The sequence below is a fragment of the Styela clava genome, chromosome 4 (assembly GCF_964204865.1).
Source record: "Styela clava chromosome 4, kaStyClav1.hap1.2, whole genome shotgun sequence".
Classification (NCBI taxonomy): Eukaryota; Metazoa; Chordata; class Ascidiacea; order Stolidobranchia; family Styelidae; genus Styela; species Styela clava.
In genome coordinates, this window is record NC_135253.1 from 1,428,637 (window position 1) to 1,452,599 (window position 23,963).

At 35.3% G+C, this 23,963-nt stretch overlaps 1 protein-coding gene across 4 annotated transcripts; it reads left to right on the forward strand.

Annotated features, from left to right (window-relative positions):
• Nucleotides 1-10: 10 nt before the first annotated feature.
• Nucleotides 11-18,685, forward strand: LOC120325866 (solute carrier family 4 member 11-like). Of its 4 annotated transcripts, none has more exons than XM_039392034.2 (25): nucleotides 11-164; nucleotides 613-783; nucleotides 1,040-1,208; nucleotides 1,372-1,559; nucleotides 5,623-5,672; nucleotides 6,364-6,463; nucleotides 6,856-6,879; nucleotides 7,902-8,024; nucleotides 8,198-8,288; nucleotides 8,376-8,499; nucleotides 10,195-10,404; nucleotides 11,133-11,217; nucleotides 11,447-11,569; nucleotides 12,955-13,068; nucleotides 13,397-13,529; nucleotides 13,799-13,872; nucleotides 14,539-14,589; nucleotides 14,851-14,983; nucleotides 15,346-15,452; nucleotides 15,533-15,701; nucleotides 15,919-16,095; nucleotides 16,455-16,566; nucleotides 16,694-16,774; nucleotides 17,181-17,350; nucleotides 17,626-18,685. In XM_039392034.2, exons 2-25 carry the CDS (start codon nucleotides 738-740, stop codon nucleotides 17,693-17,695), a joined length of 2,724 nt encoding a protein of 907 aa, XP_039247968.2. In that variant the 5' UTR covers nucleotides 11-164; nucleotides 613-737; the 3' UTR covers nucleotides 17,696-18,685. The 4 variants fall into 4 exon arrangements, with proteins under 4 accessions (XP_039247968.2, XP_077967625.1, XP_039247969.2 ...); XM_078111499.1 differs by having other exon boundaries at nucleotides 613-775; nucleotides 1,038-1,208; XM_039392035.2 differs by lacking the exon at nucleotides 6,856-6,879.
• The last annotated feature ends 5,278 nt before the right edge of the window (nucleotides 18,686-23,963 follow it).

Here is a 23,963-nt window from a genome sequence, read left to right on the forward strand (position 1 = left end):
TAATATTGTAACCACGCATTTTACCATTTTCAGAAATTTATAAATTTTCAGAGTAGTGTTGTAGGCTATAACAAGCGAAGACGGCCGTGCTGGTGATAAAATCATCTTTTACATCCGAGTTGATAATTTTCTTCTCGGAACCTCTGCTAATTTCACTTCGACCGGTAAGTAGGCTTGTATTAAAAAAAAAACAAAAAAAACGTGTGCTTGATGAAAACTGATGTATGCATTGTGGTCGATTACAATCCTTTCTATAAGTAGATCTTCTTTTTTTGGCTGGGTTTGGGCAAATTTAATACGTTTTCATATTCTCTTCATCTGCCCTTCTACTTTGATATCATTTGCTCACATAATTCATATCGATGTAAATTTGATATTTTACTCTGCGATAATTCAAGCATAATCATCCATTTTAACTTTAACCGAGCTTTGTCGATTATTTCCAATGTAAGACATTCCTGTGGCTATTGTATGGCGAAATTTCATCTAAAAGCGAATAGCAACAAAAATGCACGGATTAGCGAACCGTGAAACTTCACATTTAGCGAATCAACTGATAAGACTGATATTTGTGTCGACCCAACGCATTCAATAATTTTCATTTTTCATCAGTTCTGTAGGTTTATGCCTTTGATTCGGAATACGCAAGCTTCAAACCGTTCTGCGTTCAAGACAAGAAAAAAGAAGTATAACTGCGTCGATCTGACATAAATTCTGGTTGAACTGAACTGAACAAAATGTCACTTCAAACCAAAGGCGGTGGTGAAACACCCGAAGCTGAAGGTTTGAATAATAATTTGATCCTTTTTATAAGCAATATACGAGCTTTCTAAAAATAATCTTCGATTAATCACACTTTCTTTTTGATTAGATCGACCCAAGATGCACTCAGGCAATTTACCAAATGGCATGCACGATAACTTAAATTATGGTCGAATCTACATTTCGTTTCAAGACTTATAAAAACTATCTAGAAGCGGGAAATGGGTATCCCATCTGTAAACAATGGGCCAAATAACAAGACTCTAATTTTCAACAGGAACGGACTTTACCTACGTAAATCCATCGTTCGATCAACCGAATGAAAATGATGGCGAGACTACAATCTTTGGTCGAGATGGAGCTGTCACTGTGACTGAGAGCCCGCCCATCACCCGTAATACAAATGGGATCGTGGCTTATAGAGGACAGCCACCACCAAGAGAAAGGTACGACTCAATTAGTTTAATGGCACCAATTGGAGATGAATCTTTGTCAGCGCATCGCAGAATATTAGAAATCATTCGTAAAACACTACATTAGCGGCTCGGTTACCTCGGTTCGCATGTGGGCAAGCCCCTATTATCACCAAGTATATTCATGTATTTACAGATGTCGAACAATAAGCGAGAATGTAGATGCTTTTTCCGATATTACTGCGGACGATGAAGAAGAATTGTCCCCTAAGCCGACTCGCGCTGCAGCTATGCTGGAACACCTACCACGCTATTCTCAACTGGCGAATAACAACCATGCGAGACGTGGAACAGGAGGAAGACGAGGGTCGACATGGAGCATCGGTAAGCAAAAGTATTTACAATGATTTTATAGTGGAATTCACTGACTTTTCCGTGAATAGATGAATCACTGAAGAGTGACACACATTGGTTATATCATGTTCAAGTAATTTAGTGTTTATTATTCAATCGATTGATAATACGTTATGTTTGAATGAACAAGACATTATGTTATTTACTGAACATATATTCAGAAATCCATTATCATTTTCTTAATTTGTTTTCAGTGAATCCCACAAGCTTATATAAATATTTCATATTAATATATTAATGAACATCCCCGTTGAATCAACCATTGGAATCGTTTTTCATATATATTACCTAATCCCTCATCTGATAATCAAATGGGGAATGAGAACTATACTTCAGAAATGTGGCAACCATATACCTTTTATTGTTTATGTAACTTTTATTCAATCGCTAATTCCTAGTTAAACTTCAATCAAAATGATGACGCAATAAAACTGGTGTCATCATATGTGCACATCATGACTGGTATTCTGGTAGGGACTTCCGGTATACGCTTTTACAAAAATTAATAAAACACATATTATTTAGGTGTTATTAAATTAATCTAGTAAGTAGTAAACTAGTGAATCTAGTACCTATGGATTAACTCTGGACCAATGCCTAGTGCTCGAATAAATTTGTTCATACTTAGTATTGCCAATATTAATGAATTTCAGTCATGTCATCAACTACAGACATTGCCATATGGTGGTAAATTTAATGGATTTTTAGCAGGGTGTATATGGGGACGCGAGAGTTATCACGTTCCGTTTGCAACTGTCATTAGAAACTATAGTTTAACATTTTAGTTGCTAATTCATCATTGCAGCTTTTAAATGGATCAGACAATTTTAAAAGTAGAACGAAATAGTAGTCTTAGTTAAAATTTGTACATCGGTAGAATAGATTAAAACTATAAAGCAAGTTTGTCGGACTAAACAAACTCAAGTTCACACCCGAGTAGTGTAGTTTTGACGGAAATGAAACATTTGAGTAAAAAGAACGAAAAACTGTAGTGATATTATCATCAGTTGTGTTTAAATATACAGTATTGTATAAAATCAGTTTAATATTATGCAAAAAATCCAAAAGCGAGCAATTAGAAATCTTAATTTATAGTATAATCTTAATTAATAAAAACGTGCTATTGTTATCATCTGGATATTTGGGCCGTATGTACTATTCGCTTAGCTAATTCAACGATATGCTATATAACCCTCTACATACAACAAACATTGAGCCTGTATGTATATATTTATTAAAAATCGCTCTTTAAATGTTGCTCGACAAATACATAAATTCAAATTTGTTGTTGCTTCTATTATGTTTCGAATAACTCGCAACAATGTGTCAGACGCAGCTATACTTGATCATGATTGCTGAATATTATACCAATCAACTGCCAAGATTACCGTTAATACGCGTTTCTTTAGGATTAGGTGTAATCTTTTCGAAACAATTTCTCTTAAAACTTCGCTTACTTCTTTATACATATTTCATAAACAGTACACATTGAGAGGATTTGTATATTACATACTATTCAATGTCATTTGATCTCCATTTACATATTTTTATTGCGAAAACTTTCTCGGTCAGGATATTATGTTGTGTGTGTACAGGATGTATGACATTACATAACTGCAATCATACTTAGAGTAAAACTTAGAGTAAGTTAGAGTAAAACAGGTGCAAGAAAGTAGAGAATTTTGTGCTTGCAAGGTTCTACTGTATATTTTTCAATTTGCATACTATCCTTACAAGCAATACAGTGAGCATCATGTTGAATCGCTCATTTAAATGTCAATTTATTTCCCGAGATGATGGCATGTCAATTAAAAATAAACGTGTCGTCAATCAATCAACGCGTCCTGAGAAAAAGGTTTCTTTCACCCTTGCTCAAGAGATGGCAAATAGCCAGCGTTAATTGATGTAAACAAAGGTTACATTTGTAAACAAGGAAGCCAGTAGAAAGCGTTTCGCAGTTTAAGAATTATCTCCGTTGTTTGTGTTTTGGAGTTAAAAAGAATAATGAAGCAGCATGTCAGTGTTAATATGCAGCGTCAATATCGGTGCAGAGAAAAAGGTAACTTAAATTTGGTAATATAAGAATTTCTTGCTTTCATTCATCCTATCGCCGAACGCAGATGATCTTGTGTGAAATTAATTAAGTCAAGAATGAATAAGATTATGGATCGTGTATATGGAGATTAATCTTTATAACTTATTTCAGTACTACAAAAGAGACAGTTAAACTCATTTTTTTTCATTGGTGCAATCGAATTCACGATTTTATTCCGGGTGAGGTAAATCAATTATATAAGACCCAGTGGCATCGTTATTTAGTTTTATTAGTTTCACGGATCGGTTCGCAGTAAAAATCTGTGTTATTGATTCATCGCTGCTTGATTTGTTTTTATTCACAAAAGCTAAATTTGGACATGATGTCAAAGAAATAAAACTATTGCGTGATTTCCACCTACTTAGCGAACCATCTAAATAGACGCGAAAATGAGCCCAGAAACACAACAAACAACTTGAAGCTACCGACTTTCGCCGAGCAACCGCGACGTTTCCGAAACTACGAAAATCTCGTTTACTGAAATTAATCACATGTTCCATACATTCCAATAATTTATTCATTATATTATATGAAATATGGGACTTACGCGCTCAATACGCGTGACCTCGTGTTTAATGTAAACTCAACCATATTTAGGAAATTTACTCATGTTTACACAAAAAGGGTTTTAGCATTTCAGAAGCGGAATAAATTTTCTGAAAATTGTATCAAATAGTTTGTAAGATTAACTGTTTCCAAAATAAAAATACGTGTCATGTATTCATTCGTCTGTATTCATTTATAAGTTTTATTTTGCGGACATATTTAGTCATGATAATTGGAGGCAGAAACCGTATTCTACATGTCGATTTGATGTTGTCCTTGTACTCCGCACGCCACACAATTTAACTTCAAATAATACTTTTGTTAATTTCGTACATATGCTATTAGGCCACCTAATCTTAGAGTACGTAATAATTATAGCGATAAACCGATAATTTCGAACCAAACAAAAATTTGCTTCACACTCAGTTTTATATTTATTGATTATGACTGATACAATGTGCTCAATTTTCATATTAAAATGCGTTTCCCATTTATATTTTGAATATTGCATTGCATTCGTATATGGAGACGTGCTTTATACTGGCAGCAATCATATTTCTGGTGTGCTGTCATAAAATGATTATAAATTTCGATGTTGATCGAAAATCAGAATGTTTTATCGCCAATGTCAAGTGCAATATTTTCACGATAAGGGGATATTTATAGTCGCAGCAGAATGTGGGCAATCAATCGAGACTTGAAGTCGAGACAGATAAATGCGACAAGGTCAAATATGTTTGTCAATATTTGCGCAAAATAATAAAATATGACAGGAGCATAGTAGCATCTCACGTATATAACCTTGATTAGCAAACTAATGTCGATTTGTTGTTTGCAAGTCCTGCATAATGCATAATTTGCTGGCTGCTATTTTGTTTGTCTGGTTCGCTGATTGCAACAAAGTTTGCTATTAACACATACACCACGCTATAAATTATGTAGGTCGTGTGCCAACAGACATTTGTGGTCACAAATGCTTCTTACCCAAATGACACCAAATATTGATACATGTATTGAAGAAACTTGTTAAATCATAAATTAAATTGACGCTGATAGTGACCTTTATTCGAATTTTTCCGAGACCACCCGCCATTTTGATTTACCTAAAATATCGATAGAAAGAAAGGATAGATTTGCAGCCATATTTTACATCATCGAAAACGTTTGATGCGTTTAAAAAGACGCCAAAACACTATTTAAAACTGTTTACACGGGAATTCCAAACTTCGAATACTCCATGCTAAATATCGATTTTTGTATATTTGCTGCATATCGAAAATTAATGGATGAATCCACATATTTGGAATCTACATACATTATAAGCTTTTTGTCACACCAATCCGCCATTCATGCGATATGATGCGATTCTAATGTGATTTTGTTTCATTTCAGATTATGACGAAGAAGACGCTCATCGAGAACTTATTTTGAAGATACGCAAAGTAAGTTAACGGATTACTTCCAGATTTTAGCTATATGAGTGCTGCATTAGTACTCGAAGCAAGTAGTTTGTGAAGAAAATATCAATGAACATAACAAGTCCCTTCATTAAATCCATAAAGTATATCAAAGTTTATCAATTGAATATGTTGCTTTACCATCTAATTTTCAAAGCAATAGAAATTTAAATTCATATCCTAATCGATTACGGATGTTCTTTGCAATTTGTTATTTAAGTGATGTTCATTGTTGGTGAGAAATCGTAGTACTGCTAACTACTTGTCTTCAGTTTGCCTTCATCTACGTCATCTCAGATCTATGCTAAATCGAACATGAACAATTTTAAACAGTGTTTTTAGTTAATTAGTATTGAAATTATATTATTGGTATCGTATTTTTAAATCCAAATAGCAAGCGATCATATTTAAATTAAAAAATTAAAAAAAGGATATATAATGAAACGAAACAAAAATTGATTTTAATAGTTTGGAATGACCGAAATCACACCAAATTTGAATTAATCTGGGTATGTCTGTTGATTGGTGGAGACCTTATAGTGAACTTCAATGCTTGAAATTTGAAAATCAATAACTTGGCATCGTGATGTGTCGCGAATTCAATCATATAAATTGATATTACCTAATGAATGCTTGGACTTGTCTGTATGCAAAACTTTCATTATTCTGTATTTAGAATCTACCACTAAAAGATTTTACGGAAGAGATCAGAGCAAATAAGGACTTGGCAAAGTTTCTGGTTCAGCCCGTGGTATTATTGGATCTTCCGGACACAAGTAAATTATATTTTAAGATCAAAATATAGCTTATACTTAAGTTGGCCTCTGGCTCAAATTCAACGCTGTGCTCGGCCTGGTCCTTAGTTTTAAATTATGCCGCGCAGTTTTGTGCTGTAGTGATTTCCGAAAAAAATATTCATTCGATTATTTCTGCATAAGTGCCTGCCATCAATATACTTGGTGAAGGAAAATATACAATTTTTTTTTTTCTGTTCACATTTTCTGTTATCAACATTACTGACCCAAAAGTAGTCGCGAATTGTTCATTTCATGTACTTGTATATGGAGAAACAATGTCACGCGACAAAGAATAATTCAAAGTATTTTCTTTCTGCTTATGTTACTATGATGCCCAACTTGTTACTATATATTTGTATTCTCTTTCGTAGAAGACAAATCCGATGTATCATTCGGTACGTGCTGCACCGCGGTGTAAGTGTGCATGGTAGAGTTGAAAAATATAGTTTTTCCAGGTGATCGTTTCTGTTTACAAGTAGACAACCTTGTATAAGGACGTTTATGTGTGCAATATCTTTGCCATATAATTTACCCTTATTTATTCGTGTTTCTTTATTGCCACGAATATCAAACCACTTGAGGTTTGTTCGGAGTGGCTACATTAGATTACAACCGATGGTTGTCAAACGTCTAGTCCTCTTTAAATTTTTCAAACTTAATTTTGAAAAAAGGCGAGTTACGCTTTGGCGTTTCATGCTTCGGCATATTTGCCGAATCTCAGTTGTCTACTACATGATAACTTTCTTTCCATAGCATCTTGATTAGCACACTCCACTTTTTAAACAATGAACAGTAGTTTCTTCACTTTTTCCCAAATATAACAATCCGGTTTTCGCATGACTTTGTTACCTTCATTCACGCTGATGAAGATATCAAAAAACTCTACATATATTGGATTAATAGAATAAATAAACAGTAATCATCCATCATCATCATCGCAAAATCTTTAGCTGTATAACCGCAAGTCAAATTTCCAGTTGATAGGAATTAAACGCTGTTCAAACATCATGAAATTTAATACTCCAAAGTTTATAATCTTCTTTTTTAAACACATTTTTATAGAAGCTTTCACTTCATTCATTTGCATTTTTTTTTTCACTTTGCATTTTGCCGGGGGTTTCAGATTTTACATGGCATGTTGTGAGAACTATCATGCACGTCTCATCTCGCCGTTATAGTAATACATACTTATGTTAACTATTCTATTTGTTCTGTCATTGTTTGCAAAATTCAACTGATTCGAGTTTCTGCATGCATAACTTATCTTGGTTCTCAACTCGTTTTTAGGATGAAATGTCTTAGAACAGCATATCTAATATTGATAATTAAACTATTGCACCGTGTGCCTTAAAATTCGCTCCTATGCTCCCATTTCAACAAAAACTGTTTGACTTAATGGAGTTTCATTTTCCAACAGGCCTGGAAACTATCATCGAGAAATTGATGGAAAAATTGCAGAAAGATTTGGATTTGGACGAAAAAATAACTGGAAAGGCAGGGAAAGCTTTTTTCACCAACCATCAACCTGGAAACGAATCATGTGAGACTTTTAAAAACTTCCTTTTTAATTATCGGTACCAATATTGTAATTAAAAGTGTAATCGGAATAACTTGTATTTGATGATGACGGGACAGACGCAACATGATATCGAATTTATAGCAAGTTTTGTGAACTGATAATGCTATTTTGATCAACAATCTTTACCATTTTAGTGGCATCTGTGGATCAACTTCGTGAAACAATTCAGGGGGTAAAGTACGTTCGAGACGGTACAATATACGAAGAAACTTGGATAACCGCTTTGTAAGTAATGATTATTTAATTACAATCCAGTGTAATTCAAGTTAGTTTTCTATTCTTTCCATTGGCAAATATCTTTTTTGTACACAGATGCGTCTTGCCTATGATCAAACGAAGTCACGTTGCAATAGCCAGATTGCGTCATCCATTGAACTTGGGAAACAAATGTGAAGAAGTTTCATTCGTGATTGCTGTGGTGGCGCCGAAAAAGGAGGTAATTTATGTTCTAAAATATATATTTTATCCTGCAGGTGGAGTGCATTCATTTCTCACTTATAATGCTAAGCCAGTGGTTTCCTCCATGTTGTGCAGATTTATTCCCACCTTTTTGGGTGTATTTACTGGTATTTTCACGATATCAAGCTATGTCTCGTTATCGAAAGATTTTATTGTGTCATGTAGCCACAAAACTTAACTGTTTACAGATTACATTAGTTGTTTACGGTTTAAAATTCAACAAACATGAAGACAATTGGTCCGTAAACATACTTGCATTTTATATGACGTATTCTATGGACTTGTTTGCTTGTATATCATGCCACAAAATTATAGAATAAAATGGAATTAGGATATTTGATATATTACTTCAATATTGCTATTGTGATATGTCAAATATGTTTATGATATTTGGTCAAAATTTTAGCATACCAAATGTTCTATAAGATTAGTCCAATTATAATGTTTCATAGTGTTGGCAGATTTCTTTATTACATTTAGTCTCTTATTGACCATTCACTTATGTTTTATTAGCAAATATATTTCCTACACGAAATAAAAAGCGAGAGTTTCTATCTTATCATATTAGTTTTTATGGAAACTGCAGGGAATATATTATACTACCTTGCACTGGTTATCGCTAGCAGGCATGTCTCTTGTCTGCATCGATTCAAAAATTCACTTTTTATTACTCGCCCCTTGTCGATCGATCTTTGCATTGCTTGCATCTATGCGATTATAGTGCAACAAACACATAATGACCTGTGGTATCATGAGTACCTTGCATGTATATGGGCCAATATCGCAAAAATATACAACGGTTTTGCGTGGCGTAAACTTGATTGTTTGAATATGAATGAACATGTTAACTTTCGCCACAGTTTACAAAATAATAAAATTTAATGATCAGGTGAGGTAATGTTCTACAGCGTGTTTAACACTACTGCTGTGAACAAACTTGTACACAAGCAGTCATCTTAATCAGTTTGGGATTCGCATTGTGTGCACAGACGGGAAAAGAATCCGATTATCATAAGCTTTGGCACAAAACTAACTAACACAGTTGGCACAGCTAAAATCCCTAGCCGATCGCGCCTATGCACCGATGGTATTATAGACAAGCGTTTAATATACTTATTAACGCGTGTTGCAAAGTTATTTATCCAAGTGCATCAATATTTAAACTTCTAGTTTAAATTCTTTGATGCGCATGTTCAGATGAGTTGTTGAATGGAGAAAAACAAAACGTGTGACCTTGAATCCGTCTTGCGTAAACAACCTTACGTAACTATTGACGCAATATGTGCACATAATCAACGGTATATTTTGACAGGATTGATGACCTAACAAATGGAATGTTCCAGAAAAATATTTTTATGAGTCAGTTTGTTTTGACGTTGCTTGATGATAAATATTTAAACAATATCAAAGGCGTCATATCCAAATATTTTTAATGACTTTCAGCAATTAATAATGTTTGTCAATTTTTAATGGAGTCTCTGATTGTCGGGTGATATGATAATTGTCATTGCCGACGTGCAATTATCCAACACTCGCTTATGGCTGTACTCGTGTGAATTATGGCCTTCAGCACAACGCCAGAAAATACTGGATGTTTTTATTTTGATGAAGTTGAATTACTAAAGAGATCCGTGCATTATTTTCGACTTGTTCAAATTTTTTTTCGTTGCAGAAATTCACTAAAAATGCCGTGGAAGTCGGTCGTACGTTCTCTTCTCTCATGAGCAACATTTACTTCCGGAAAAGTTTGAGCGACGCATCCTCCGAGGAAGAGTTTAAACAAGTTTTGAAACAGCAGAGTGAGAATCATATTCGAGATGTCAGGAAATCTCTCTCGGAAACTTTCATCGAAGAGGAAGAAGAGTCTTTCGAGAATATGGGGGTTTGTTGTTTATTGAATAACAATGGTCTGTAAGACACTTAGGATTGTAACACTTAACTATCGTTTTGGATTTTACTTAACAAGATGCTTCATTACTTTTTCAATAACGTTTAATTTAGTGAAATAGTTCCGAGAACACGAAAAGGTGTTATCTTTGCCACCATAATTTGTTACTTTAGTTAAACTTCGTTACAGAACTACTAAAACTTGTTCTTCTCTATCAATGGCCAACTTTGTACATACATTGTAACGAATATAAAATCTAATTTTAATACCTCTTATTACACCTCTTATCTTTGTTTTGTAAACGAAGCGTTTATGCGATAACATTTGCGTGCTTAATTTTAGCCAGATAAAAAAGGATTTTCTTAGAATTTGACTTCTCTACATTATTTGCTGTCAGTCTACCGTGTTCATGATTGATTTTCAGCAACTTGTGTTTTCATATTCTCTTATAAGTAAATGTTATTTGCTGGACTTTAAATGCCATTATTTTAGCAAAATCTGCCTACAGCTATGCCAAAATGAAGTGATGGAAAAGTTTTAGTTTTCTGCAGCGTGGTCAACTGAGAGACACCAAATTTCGACAAGCAGGGATTTGCTTTTCGTTTGTCTGGCAATTTTCTGTGTTTCAAATTCACTAGCAAAGTTTTAGTGGTTTCGCATGAAATTGATTCAATAGTTCTTGATTAATATGCCCTTAATACATTTTTTTTTGTCATTTTCAGGAATATCCGTTCTACCACTTTGGTCGGGGTGTACTTGATGATCTCAAACGACGGTTGCCATATTATCCTTCTGATTTTATTGATGGTATGTTCCGGTTATTGTCATTTAGGCACAATCAAATTATTTGAAAGTTTAAAAGTAATGATTTAGCAGAAACGTTTTGGGAACTTTATACGGGAAGAAGTCATGCTTGTTATGAAAACCCTCTGTTGATTCATCAAACAATTTATTAGAAAAATGACCAATGCTAAAAATGTAGAAAATACTTCAAGCAAGTAGTTCTCATATTTATCTGCAATTTACATCGTTTTAGGAATTGTTGGGAAATATACCCTGCGAAAAGTGATTGCAACAACTCTGTTTTTGTACTTTGCGTGCTTATTGCCTGACATTGCATTTGGAACAGTGTATGAGGAAAATACGAAAGGCAAAATAGGTAAAAACTAGTAATAATATCAACAGTTATAGAACTTCTTAATAGTTGCAAACATAGTGGTCAAATTCTTAGCGTCATGGCCTGGCCATTTTGATGTCTTACATCAGTGGTTCCCAAATTAGTGGGTCGCGGCCCCGAGTGGGGTCGCGTGAAGATTTTCCGGGGTCGCCTTATTTCTGTCAAACATGCACACACATGTGACTAGGATTTGAAAGTTGGAAAGTGAAATTTGTTCTGGTCGGCGGGTACCGAAAAATGACAAAATGTCACTATTTTCAGCAATAACTCGACCATCTATTGTCCAAACGGCGCCAATATTCACGTGGAAGGCTACTTAAACTTTCCAGCTGGTCGGCAGGTACCGGTATTAGTAAATGCAATTGAGTGACAGTGTTACGAGCGCCAATAATATTTCTCTTTAATCGATTTTTGATCATGTTACATCCGAACGAGTAATGAACCTTAGTCCCTATTTTTCATTCGTGAGTAACTGGAGGCTGAACCAGTGTCCCACCCGCTGCTACGCGAACCGGTTTTTTTGCCAGTCTGCGAGAAATTATGTTGTTTGTTATTTTGTACCAGTTTTACCGCTTGATTGTCAGGTATACAAAGCAAATTTGCTTTATTTGGCGATTGGCCCTCAATTAAGTGTTTGACACAAGTATGGCGTTGATTGCCAGGCGGTGTCTTGGCGGAAAAATCATCACACTTTAGATTTCGATCAGTTGCAATAGCGCTTTGGTAAATTGCGCACGTGTCTAAAATCTACCAGTAGGCTACGTGTTTTTGTTCACATCGCCTCATTGCAATATTACGTAATTAGACGTTTCATGCATAATTTCGAAGCGTTTTGAACAGTGAAACACAAAACCACAACCACAAGTCCTAACATAATAAAAGACACTTAAATGATGTGATTCCGTACACGTTTTTTCTTATACAGGTACATTGTTTTCATTGAGATACTCAAACTAATATACTGATTTTTTTGAAGTTGCGCACTCTTTCTAGTTGTGGGATCACGAGTATCCGTGGGCTTTGATCTTATGAAAATTGAGGTCGCGAAAAAAAAAGTTTGGGAACAACCGTCTCACGTTATATATGACGAGGTCGGGTTTGGATTAACCCTGCTAAAACGCTTAAATACTCGATATAGAATATCTACATACCACCTCACGAATACGGTGTAGCCAAGACAGACATTGCTACTTTTGTGTGTTCGTAATTTTTCCGGAACTCTTTATCGGAGTCGTCGTTTTTTAGAGTCCGGATTCGTATTTTGTACATCCCAAGTCTGGAGGAAATATCTCGACCATGCGCGTCATTGGATCTACCAGATTGTCTGTACTATATATCAAAAGTTATTTAATTACTCTTTATTTCAGGTGTGACCGCTTGTATCATGGCACAGACGTTCGGTGGACTAGTTTTTTCTCTGTTTAGTGGACAACCTCTACTTGTTCTTTTGACTACGGCACCATTGGCTTTATACGTGAAAGGTAACACGATCTTATTCGCTTGATCCCAATAACCTATTCATTCCTCAATCATTTTCTCGGGGTTGAGGGATATCAAGCAAAGTCTTGTTTGGTCATTGGCGTCAATAGCAAAATTAATATATATTACTTGCCTGTCTACAATGTATATTACAAAACATTGGGCGAATTCGAACTGTTCTCGTATAGATAATTTCAATTGGACATGGATTAAGAATTACTTCAGATTGTAAGAACCTAAGTTTGGATTAAGTCTTATTTTATCATATACAGTATATATATACAAGTTCAGTACTTGAAAGATTTTTAATTTAAAATTTCTGTATTTCAGTAATAAAAATGGTCAGCGGCGTTATAAATGTTGATTTCCTGGCATTGTATGCGATGGTCGGCTTGTGGAATTCATTCTTCATCATTTTGCAAGGATGCTTCCATGCTAGTAAACTGATGAAATATTCGACAAGGTAAGCAAGCGAAGATCTAAGTATTATTTATATTTTATTTATTGCGGGCTTTCCAAACAAGATTTTCAACAACTTTCGCGCACTTCCTATGGATGGACATCACCTAACGTATTTCTGTAAAATCCGACCTTACTGAAGCAATCACGTTTTCCTTGATTAGTGTTGTGCTCTAAAAGCAGCCAACTGTTGTTGATGTGTTGATGCGATGTAGACTGATTACATATGTGGAATCTACAAGTGAAATGTCAATTTTTACTCATCTCACACAGGTCAACAGAGGAGATTTTCGCCTTCTTTATCGCGCTTGCTTTCATCGCAGATGCAGTGATGGCAACGGTCGGAAGTGAGTTTTTTCAGTTTCAATAATAAATTAGTTTGAGCATGTTAAAGTCCGAATAAAGCGTTACCCTTACCAAGAAACAGAAATCCAGAAGTGTTTTAACATTGAAAATCAACTTTTTTATATCGTTTTTGCATATATGCTTCCATATATTTTACTGAATGTTTATAGGATGACTAAGTTGAATTGAACGCTTACATCATTATGGAAATATTAATATATATAATAAATATATTGGTGCAACATTAACGTGAGATTAAATATGTCACGTTATTGTTCAGATTCGCAAAGAATCTTGCAAATAAAATTACGAACATAGGCGTAAGTTTAAGCGTTGTTGACCTACCACACTTTAAAAGTGACACTCATTAAGAAGTCAAACTGGATGTGCGTTTCCTTTACGTTGAAAACAAAAACAAAAAAAGATATCCAGTGCTTTGGATAAATTTTCTCAATGAAGATGTATGTATAAAAAGTCAAGAAATTGTTTGTTTTAATGAAAGAGCGAACAGGTTCTCGGATGAAACGTACAATGCTATTTTGTATTAGCACACGGTTGATATAATTATTAATTATATCATATTAATATTCAAGACATTCCAAAGTCGTATTATATTACAAATTAGTCGACCACATTACTGTTTATATAATGGGTAAAATGATTCACAGATCATGGACGGAATTACAACTTCAACGAGACAAAATATCAAGTGAATGAGAGTAAGTTGATCGTTTTTCTGGAATTTTTTTTTATTTTTTAGTTGCACTAAATTATTCAAAGATATGAACAAAGCTTACCAATCTTCAATAGCTGCAACTGAACGCATGAGCAATAATTTTTTTTATTTCCTAACCGTACGGGGTATTTTTGTTACCGCACCAGTCATAACCTCAAAATTGCCCATTTTGATACTGTATATTGTATAGAAAGGACTTATGCTCTATTTGAAATGAAAATTATGTCGTGAAATTTTATAACAGCATTGCAACAATCTTTGCCGGATAGTTGTTTGACGGAGGAATACTGCACGAGGCCAGAAAATTTTATTCTCTTTTTATTTTTGATGCTCGGAACTTTGGCTCTTGGACTTATTATTCTTCGTTTTGAACAATCGTGAGTGTTTGTATATTTAAACCAAAATTAATCCTATCATTGAAGTTTATCAAACTGTGCAGCTTCCATGAGTATCCACTGACTTCATTTAACCGTGTGGCATCTCCGTACGCCTTCAGCAGCGATGACTTATAAATTGAATATAGTATTCAGTTAGCATAACAGAAAAGATTGGATCTGACGCCAATAGGCGTGTTGTGTTATTAAATACTCGACTGGACTGTTCAAAACTGGAATCCTTGGGAGCTTTGCCATGTAATAGGACTGATAGCTAACCATTGAGTGTAATTCAAAGTTTATCATGTAGCTTTTGCAGTATGGTATATGCTAATTTTGATCTAACATTAAACCTTTGATTGCAGTCAATTCTTATCGTCAACGAAGCGTGAAATTTTGGCGGATTATGCTTTACCAATCTCTGTAATTGTCTTCACTTTGATCGGATCCATAGCCTTTCAAGAAATAGACGGTAAGTTTGTTTCTGTTTCTCTTCATTTTTTTATTGTTCAAGTAATACAATCTAACAAATAAACAAATTTTACTTTTTAGTTGCTCGTTTCAACTATTTTCCCGAAAGCGCGAGAATCGTTCTTGCGCCATTTCATTTATTGACAGTTGAAGCAATTTTCGTGGCTGCAGGTTTGGGATTGAGCTTGAGTTGCTTGTTTTTTGTGGACCAGAACGTATCGGCTGCACTCGTGAACACACCGTCCAACAAGTAAGATTATCGTGCCATTCTCATACTAATGTAATCGTAGTTAAAATGAACAGTTTTTTTCACGTTTTTCGTGTTATCCATTATTTTCTCCATTCCTTACTCATGCACAAAAGTACTAAACCTCACTTCAGTTTAGATGCTGGTTCAGAACAGCAATAAGGTCATTCATATCATTGCGCTGTATATTGTTTGATGCTATTTATTTTTATTTTCCTAGATTACAGAAGGGAAATGCATACCACTGGGATCTTGTTTTAATTGCTCTCATAAATGCAGTCCTCTCGATTTTCAATTTACCATGGCTGCATGCGGCCCTTCCGCATTCTCCATTACATGTTAGGGCATTGGCTGATGTGGAACAGCACGTGACAACTCTGGGAACAGTACACGATGAGTAAGTAACTAGTCTATATCAAGAGAATGATTTTGACTGATCTTCACGAGAATTCACGATGCCATTAGTCTGTGGCTATACGTGTACAAAGACTGCTGACTAGACTGAAGATTATTCATCACTTTGTTGTGATGTTAAAATCCTCACCAATAGTTTTTACTTAGATACTTTGTGTTGAAGTCACCTGTTAAACGAACTGTTTGTCTGTAATTTTTTTTAAAAACAAACATGGCAATAAATTTTATGATAAAATTCTATTTTCTCAAGTGAATGGCCAGAAACCTAAATTGATTATGGTGGTTCTTCAACGTCAATCATTTTGTATTATTCATAATCTAATACTTTTTGTCCCTATTTAGAATCGTAAAAGTACGAGAAACCAGACTAACGACTTTATTCTCTCATATTCTCATCGGTCTCTCACTATTGTTCGTTCACATACTTCAATATATCCCGGTACCAGTACTTCAGGTAAGAAAGCAATATTCAATTTTTGATTTGCTAGAAGATGAATATTAAGATTTAATTTTAAAAGTATTTCCGTGAAACACTACCTTCAATAGAATACTTCAATTCTATGCGTAAATGCTCTTTTCAGGGACTGTTTCTCTACCTTGGAATCACCTCTTTCGGAGGAAATCAACTTTTTGACAGACTGCTTCTTTTTTTTACTGAAGGCGTGAGTATTTGCATTATTGGCGAATGGCGATATTATTTCAGCTTAAGAAATGCAATAATCGAAACAGAAAAAATACATTATAGCACTGCGCAGCATTGCGAAACTATATTCACTTATATATATATATATATATATATAATATAAATATATAAATGTGGAGTCAATGTATTACCATTGGAGGCGTGACGAGGTTAAATAATATAATAACAAACAACCAAACAGTTTCACTATTATATATATATATATAAATGGTATACATCAATTTTTGAATACTTGCCTATTCATGTTGTTTTTAATTTTTTTTTCTGCGTGTTGTTTTCTCAAAATCGCCTTCCAGGAAGTGCACATGATCTAAACAAGATTTCGCTGTTCTAAAAAGTATGTAATCATTTCGTGTTTGATTCAGAGTTCTTATCCTCCAAATCACTATGTTCGTAAAGTGCCACAGAAGAAACTCCATTTATTTACTCTCTGTCAAATGCTCCAACTAGTGATTGTTTGTTTCTTCGGATTCGCTCCGCAATTCTATCTGAAGATGATCTTTCCTATTCTTATACTACTTCTGTTGCCAGTGAGGTGGGTAAATTCGTCTAAAACTTCTGTAACATTTAAGAATTTATTTTATTGTTAATCATATTGTGTTCATTTGCAATACTTGAAAATAGTTTATAAGTTTTAAATCAGATAAAATTTTATAAATACGTTTGAATAAAATTCCTTCAAATCGCAAAATCGACCAAAGAGTTAGCAATGTATTAATCGCAAAATCGACCAAAGAGTTAGCAATGTATTGATTTGTTTTAATTTAAAGTTATTCAAATTTTCACTTATTCGAGAATTTTGTTCTGCAGACATAAGATAATGACTCGCATCATTGAACCAAAATATCTCGCCATCTTGGATTCCAATTTGAGCGTTTGAAGAAAGAACTACAACATCTCACCACGTTTTGGGCACTCTATATATTACATTTGTGATATTGATTTTCTGTAACAGATTAGTTTGGACGCAAATAATTTGTATTGGCTATTACTTTTATGTACGAGTTCTCTCTCACTCGTTCGCTTTAACCACTTATGAATTTGGTACTATCTGGAAATGCAAGTGTTCGATGCCTTAAAGTTTTATGATGTCGTCTTGTCCATTAAAAATAGTTCCGAGTTATTTTTATTGCGCTTTTTTCATTCACGACCTGATGTACTATTAAACTTTCAATATTTGCCTTGAAATATTTTATTATGCTTATCTGATCTGAAAAAGTAAGTTGATGTGATAATGCTGAATTGATTTTAACCCTAAATTTATTGTTGGTTGAGACAACCACAAGATTCCGTCCCAATCTTTGAAGAACTTATAACAGTTGCGAGGTTCTCGTTAAACATCATTGGAAATATCGATCCGGAAAACAATATTTCGATGTCACATTGACGAATTCAACGTCGACATCATCATTGAACTGTGCTATATATTTCATATATGTATTTTAAAGCATTTGGTGTAATGTTTCTGTATGTTTGTTTTCTTTTCCGTAGTATTGGGGATGTGTCATTACAGAGCCAAAAACGTTAGTTTTATATATTTTTGTACCATAAATACTAACTTTCTTGTTCCGGTTTTAATTGGGGAAGATGTTTATTATTGGTAGTGTACATCTCAACATCTCATTTTAAGGTGCTATCTAGTCTGCATTCGCCGTCCATCCGAGTTGCGCTTGGATACAAGATCTGCGATATCTTGATTTCCAACAATATGTTAATATGCTGGGTGAAACTTTTTTATTGATAAGAACTTAGAACAACGAACAACTTGTTAGTTCATTTTGTTGTTCAACACTACAAATTCCACCAAATTTATTGTGTAATTTTCTTTTGAACTGGTTGAATAAACTAACAATAGGTGTGTAATAAACAATTATTTATTTGAGTGCTTAAAACCGGGAATGAAAGCGAAATACGAGACTCTGGGGTGTAAGACGTTCCCAACCGTACTTGTTTAAAGTGGTCGATCCTTGTTAAAGTTGTACGTCTTAACCCCGGGGTGGAGCTTTTCTGGAGGTTAGACTAAAGTCTGCTGACATAATTGTTTATCGAAGTTTTTCTCTATTACCTAGTCTCCTAGTCTTTTGAATATGTTAAAATTACCTTAGTTCGCCACGGATATCCAAACGTTTGCATTCAGACAACTTGTCTGAAAATAGCTCAACTGTGTGTAGTCTTCGCCAAAATTAGGAATTTGTTCAAAAAGAATTGTTTTAAAACAATTCTTTTAAATCAATTTTTTTTGCCTGTTTAGTTCAAAATGGCTGTACTATTTGATTTTTTTGTATTAAATAGGTTGAATAAAAATGGACGTAAAAACTTGCGAAGCTCTTCTTATTTTCAATAAATCTTTCAAAACGCCACAAATATCGATAGAGGCTCATGTAGGCTACACCTTCTCAAGCTGCAGTGCAGTGGTTGGCACAGTTAGACGCAACCGATAAGCCATTTAATTGAACCCCTGCTGCGATGAAACCACCTTGCGAAAATTGAAATGCGATCGAATAACCTTGAAAAACTCTATCACTTCAACCTTAAGAACAAAGCTTGCTAAGCATAAATTAACCGAACAGTATTAACCGAATAATGCCTTCATTTTATGAGGAAAATGTTAATACATGAACTCGAAATCTATATTATGGCGTCGTAGAAGATTAGTTGTGGCGTCTTTGCATCAGAGGACTCCTACAATTAGCATAGGCTACGGTGTCTCGTCGTTTATATCAGTAGATTACCGCCGATATAAGCATATTATTCTTCATTATCGCAACCCACTCGTTTTGCCGGAACGCTGCACTTGATCTAATTGCTTTTGTAGTGGGCTCGTGGGCTAATTTTCCTGATTTTTCTTTTTCAAAACGTCTTTTTGATATCTCGGCTAAACATTCCGGGTATAATCTTATGATTTTGGCGGATACAAGCGTATCTGCCAGAGGCAACTTGGATTATCGTTGCACCTCCTGAATATTTTTCCATCTTCTCAAATAACATTGCACCAAGTAATTCGCTCTTACTGTACGACAAGTACGCAGACAGCAATGGGGGAAAGCATCTGTTGTACTGACACAAGCATTAAGCCTACTACAAAACCCAATATATAAGTTTGCGGACTGAGGTAACGCGACATATATGTTTTTACGCTTTATATATTGATTCTGGGCTCTATAAAGACCTAGTCCTAGAGCTAAAATCTAACCATACTGCTACATTATGTGTTGAGGAAATATGTTATTATTTGAAGTAAACTGATAAACAAAAGGCTCTTCGTACTCATTGTATATATGTTTTTTATTCTGTAAACGACGGCGGTCGTTCAGATGTCAATAATCATCTGCAAAGCAACGAGAGACCATTGCTCATATATATGGACAACCACAAATCATCACATGACGCAACAGCATCCATTTACTAAACCTATACTAAAATTATCTACTGCAACGTATTCTTTTTCTAGATCTAGCGAGCACGAGCACGCAATCACAGATTTATCTTCAATATTAGCAAATGAAATGATGACCCCCTCCCTAAATATTACTGCCAATAACATGCTTCGGGGCTCCCGAAGTATGCGAACCAAGATGGCGGACATCGGAATGTAATATGTGTACTAGGTTAGGGTTAGGCCATAATTTTAGGTATAAATACTACGGGAGGCTCTTGGCTAGTCTTCGAACTGATAATAGGACTAAAATAAGGAAAATTGAAAAAAAAATTATGGCCTAACCCTAACCTGTTACCCATACTACGTTCCGATGTCCGCCATCTTGGTTCGCATACTTCGGGAGCACCCATGCTTCAATATACTTGCTTCAAATGGAGCTTGCTTCTTGATTGAAGTTTCCGCTAATATTCATAATCTACATTCAATAGCGATATTCTATATGGGGAGATGCTTTCATTACTCTCCCACTCCAAACCCAGTCGGAAATTGTGGCACTCCGTGGAGAAATAACTGTTCTAGACACAAATATCAGAATCTGACAAAGCTTCAAGCACCCTGGACCCGTTGGAAAATAATTCCCTCGGAGCATTACCACCGCAATAAAGATAAATCATCCGGTATTTTGGCAACTATACTCTTTCTAAAAAATCTCCTAATATCCGGCTGCCATTGTACTGCGCGAATATACTCTCACTCCCCAGAACGGTGTTACAACACCACCGTATTTCATTAATGATTTGTATTATGGCATTTGCTAAAATGCGCAATTCAAATCTGATAAATTTATATATTACCAACAGGCAATTTTTGCAGTGTTGAATTTGTGCCCGGTAAAAGCGTTGGTTGGGACGTTAGTCCTTACTTGTGGCGAAAGAATTTTGTCGGGGTCTACCAGTATTTTTTCTGAATAAGGAGCGGTGTCACAGGTTGGGTTGAAACGGTGCTACAGCAAGGCCAGGCTCTAAATTCTCATTAACAAGGTCACGGGTAATATATGGCCACAGCGACCAAAAATTTTAGGCTCATTAGTGTCATCAACTTCGACAATTTTAAGGGATATCCAGCTGTTGAGACTTGTGCTATTACGGTTTGCCCTACGTTCGACTGTAAGTTCTTTTTCGTTGTACAAACTGAATGATAGTGAGATGTTAATATATATACTCACCAGGCCGCAATACTTTTTTTCAGTATGACGGGCAATATGCGCTGTGTAACACTCGGTTTTTAAACTTGAGAACCGAGAAATGTTAAATTCGCCTGATAAATACGAAGTGCCGTCAGCTTGAAAAGATTTTCGTTTACATTTGGTAATATTAGTATTTATGTAGAATTTTCAACAAAGAATGGGATATCACATTGTGGCCAGTCCCAATATCGAGTAAGGCATTGACAAAGGACCCTTCACCCCCGAAAAATTCTTTCTATACTTTACCATGGCAAAATTTTCGGAGCTATTTTAAGAGTGCTGCTTTTGCGAGTTGGCGCCTGTTAAATGGGGTATGTGTTTCAAACCATCATTATGATTCGTCGAATACAACACTCTGTTTTTTAAAGGAACGGTAAAGAATTTCAGCCTAAGTCTATCACAGCTATTTCTACACTAATTTTTCATTACTGCAATTAAATTAAAACTCCTAGAAATACAGAGGGATCATTGAATTATCTGATTTATATTTAAGTTTCCGAAACACAACTGAAAACTAACGAATAGAATTCAAAAACGCGAAAACGAGGTAATGTTTACGACCACCAAAGGGGTGTAGGCCGCACATTTGTGTTTTAGGCCAATATGGTCTTGAGCATACATCCCGTCTTCAGTATTTATAATTACTTACTCCTTTATATTGCTTTTACGAGACGAATACATACATACCCCGCTTGAAAATCTGTCTGAGTGAGGAAAGTGTCTCAGCGGATGAGAAAAGGGGGCATTGTTACGCACTTTTTTGCATCTTGCTGATTGGCCAATGTCACGAAGTAAACAAGGAAATCGATGCTCGGAGGAAAGTCCATATGATTGCCAAAATACATCTTTAATAGAGGGCCTCGACATCGACGCTTCTTGTGCGTGTAAGAGTAAAGTACGAATTTCTCTAGTTAAATATTCACGATCACTCTCTGGCAACTTCATGCACTTAGTGAGAAAGTGGTTCGAGGAGTAGCCAGTCAGCTTACAATATGGCCACTTCTTCTCATGAGCATTTAAACTTGTTCGAAATTTTTTTGCATGTTGGCTAGTACTTGTAAGTTGTTCGCGTAATTTTGGATTTTTTGAGGCCAGATAGTTCGTTTGGTAGTAAGTCAATTGACCTAGAATTTCCGGCTTGATTGACGCAAATTTACGAGTACGAGGTTCCGTGTCGTATCTTTGTTTCACCAGCCACTGAATAACAATGAAAAATCAAGCACGTGCGCGTTATGGTAACAGAAGCATCACATTAGTAATAATAACAACCTGTTGCAGTTCTTCTTACATTCGATTAAACTATCGCAGAAATAGGATGACTATTTCACACTACAATGGTTCACATTTCTATGAAACTGGATCGTATGTATACCTTACCTTCATTGAACTAAGAGTTGAGCGATTATCTACGAATTGCTTCTTTTATTCGTTTACATTTACCACACTTCAAGCTATAGTTTTGTGTGGACGTTATGGTGCTGATGTAATATGAGAAAAAAATTATGATTGGGCCAGAGCATTTCAGCGGTATTACTGAATCATGCTGTATGACATAATCTATCTTAAATTTTCTTTGATTTCGGTTTGTGTATCATGGAAAAAGCTTGTCAAGTTCGTAAGAGACTGCTTTCTTTCTGGTGCATTGTCTCCAGAATCCAGACGCACCTTTTTGCGGCAATTGTTTCCCAGTGGGCCGCACTCATGCTGCATTTTCAGCAGCTCTTAAACTAAAGCGATCAACATCCATTCCTTAATGCAAAACCTACACATATTTTGTTTTTGGTATAACATCAGACGAGCGAATCGTTTGAGTAAATAGGGTAGGAGGCTAAGATCTGAGGCCCAACCCGAAATTCGGGCCGGGCCTGAAATGTCAATCATTACGTTCAGGTCAGGCTTCTCTATCGCCGACTTTTTTTTTAAATAAATATAAGTTTATAAAAAATATATACTAAAATTATGTGTGAATACTAAACTAAGGAATACTTGTTATAAAGTAAATAACCGCAATGACAATTCAAGAACTCCTGAATAAAATTTAGGGTTTGCTTCGGGCCTGCAAATCCGGTTAATTAGTCGGGTTCAATACCCACGGGCCTGGGTCGGGCTGGAATTTTTGTGCCCGATCTTCCCTCTTCCAGATGCATTGACGACATCGGAGGAAGTTATAACGGAATACTAATTACGTTCAACCTATTGACCAGGCTACCACTGCGACGGCGAGTGGTCCAGAAATCCTCGCGAAATCCCAAACCACATACGATGATAAGACATGCACCGTTCGTGATGTTTCGCACCATGTCGCCGGTATGTAATACCAGGGTGTCCTTTTTATTTCTCACTAATTTTTGCTAGCGTATTAGTCAAGTGGCCAGATTATGGAATTTTTCGTATTCATCTCGAGCGGCATAAGCTGGCAGTTCGGCGGATCATATGTTGTAACAAGGCCCTGTCGTCCGTGCACGAGGATACTCGACCAGTCAATCATTTCATATTAATAAAATAAATAAAACAGAACCAAAA

Excerpts from the sequence above, each read along its gene's own strand:
- LOC120325866 (XM_039392034.2), top strand. The coding sequence starts at position 738 with ATGTCACTTCAAACCAAAGGCGGTGGTGAAACACCCGAAGCTGAAG. Across the intron at positions 6,880-7,901 it reads CAAATCCGATGTATCATTCG|GCCTGGAAACTATCATCGAG; the intron begins GTACGTGCTGCA and ends ATTTTCCAACAG. Across the intron at positions 11,570-12,954 it reads AAATACGAAAGGCAAAATAG|GTGTGACCGCTTGTATCATG; the intron begins GTAAAAACTAGT and ends TCTTTATTTCAG.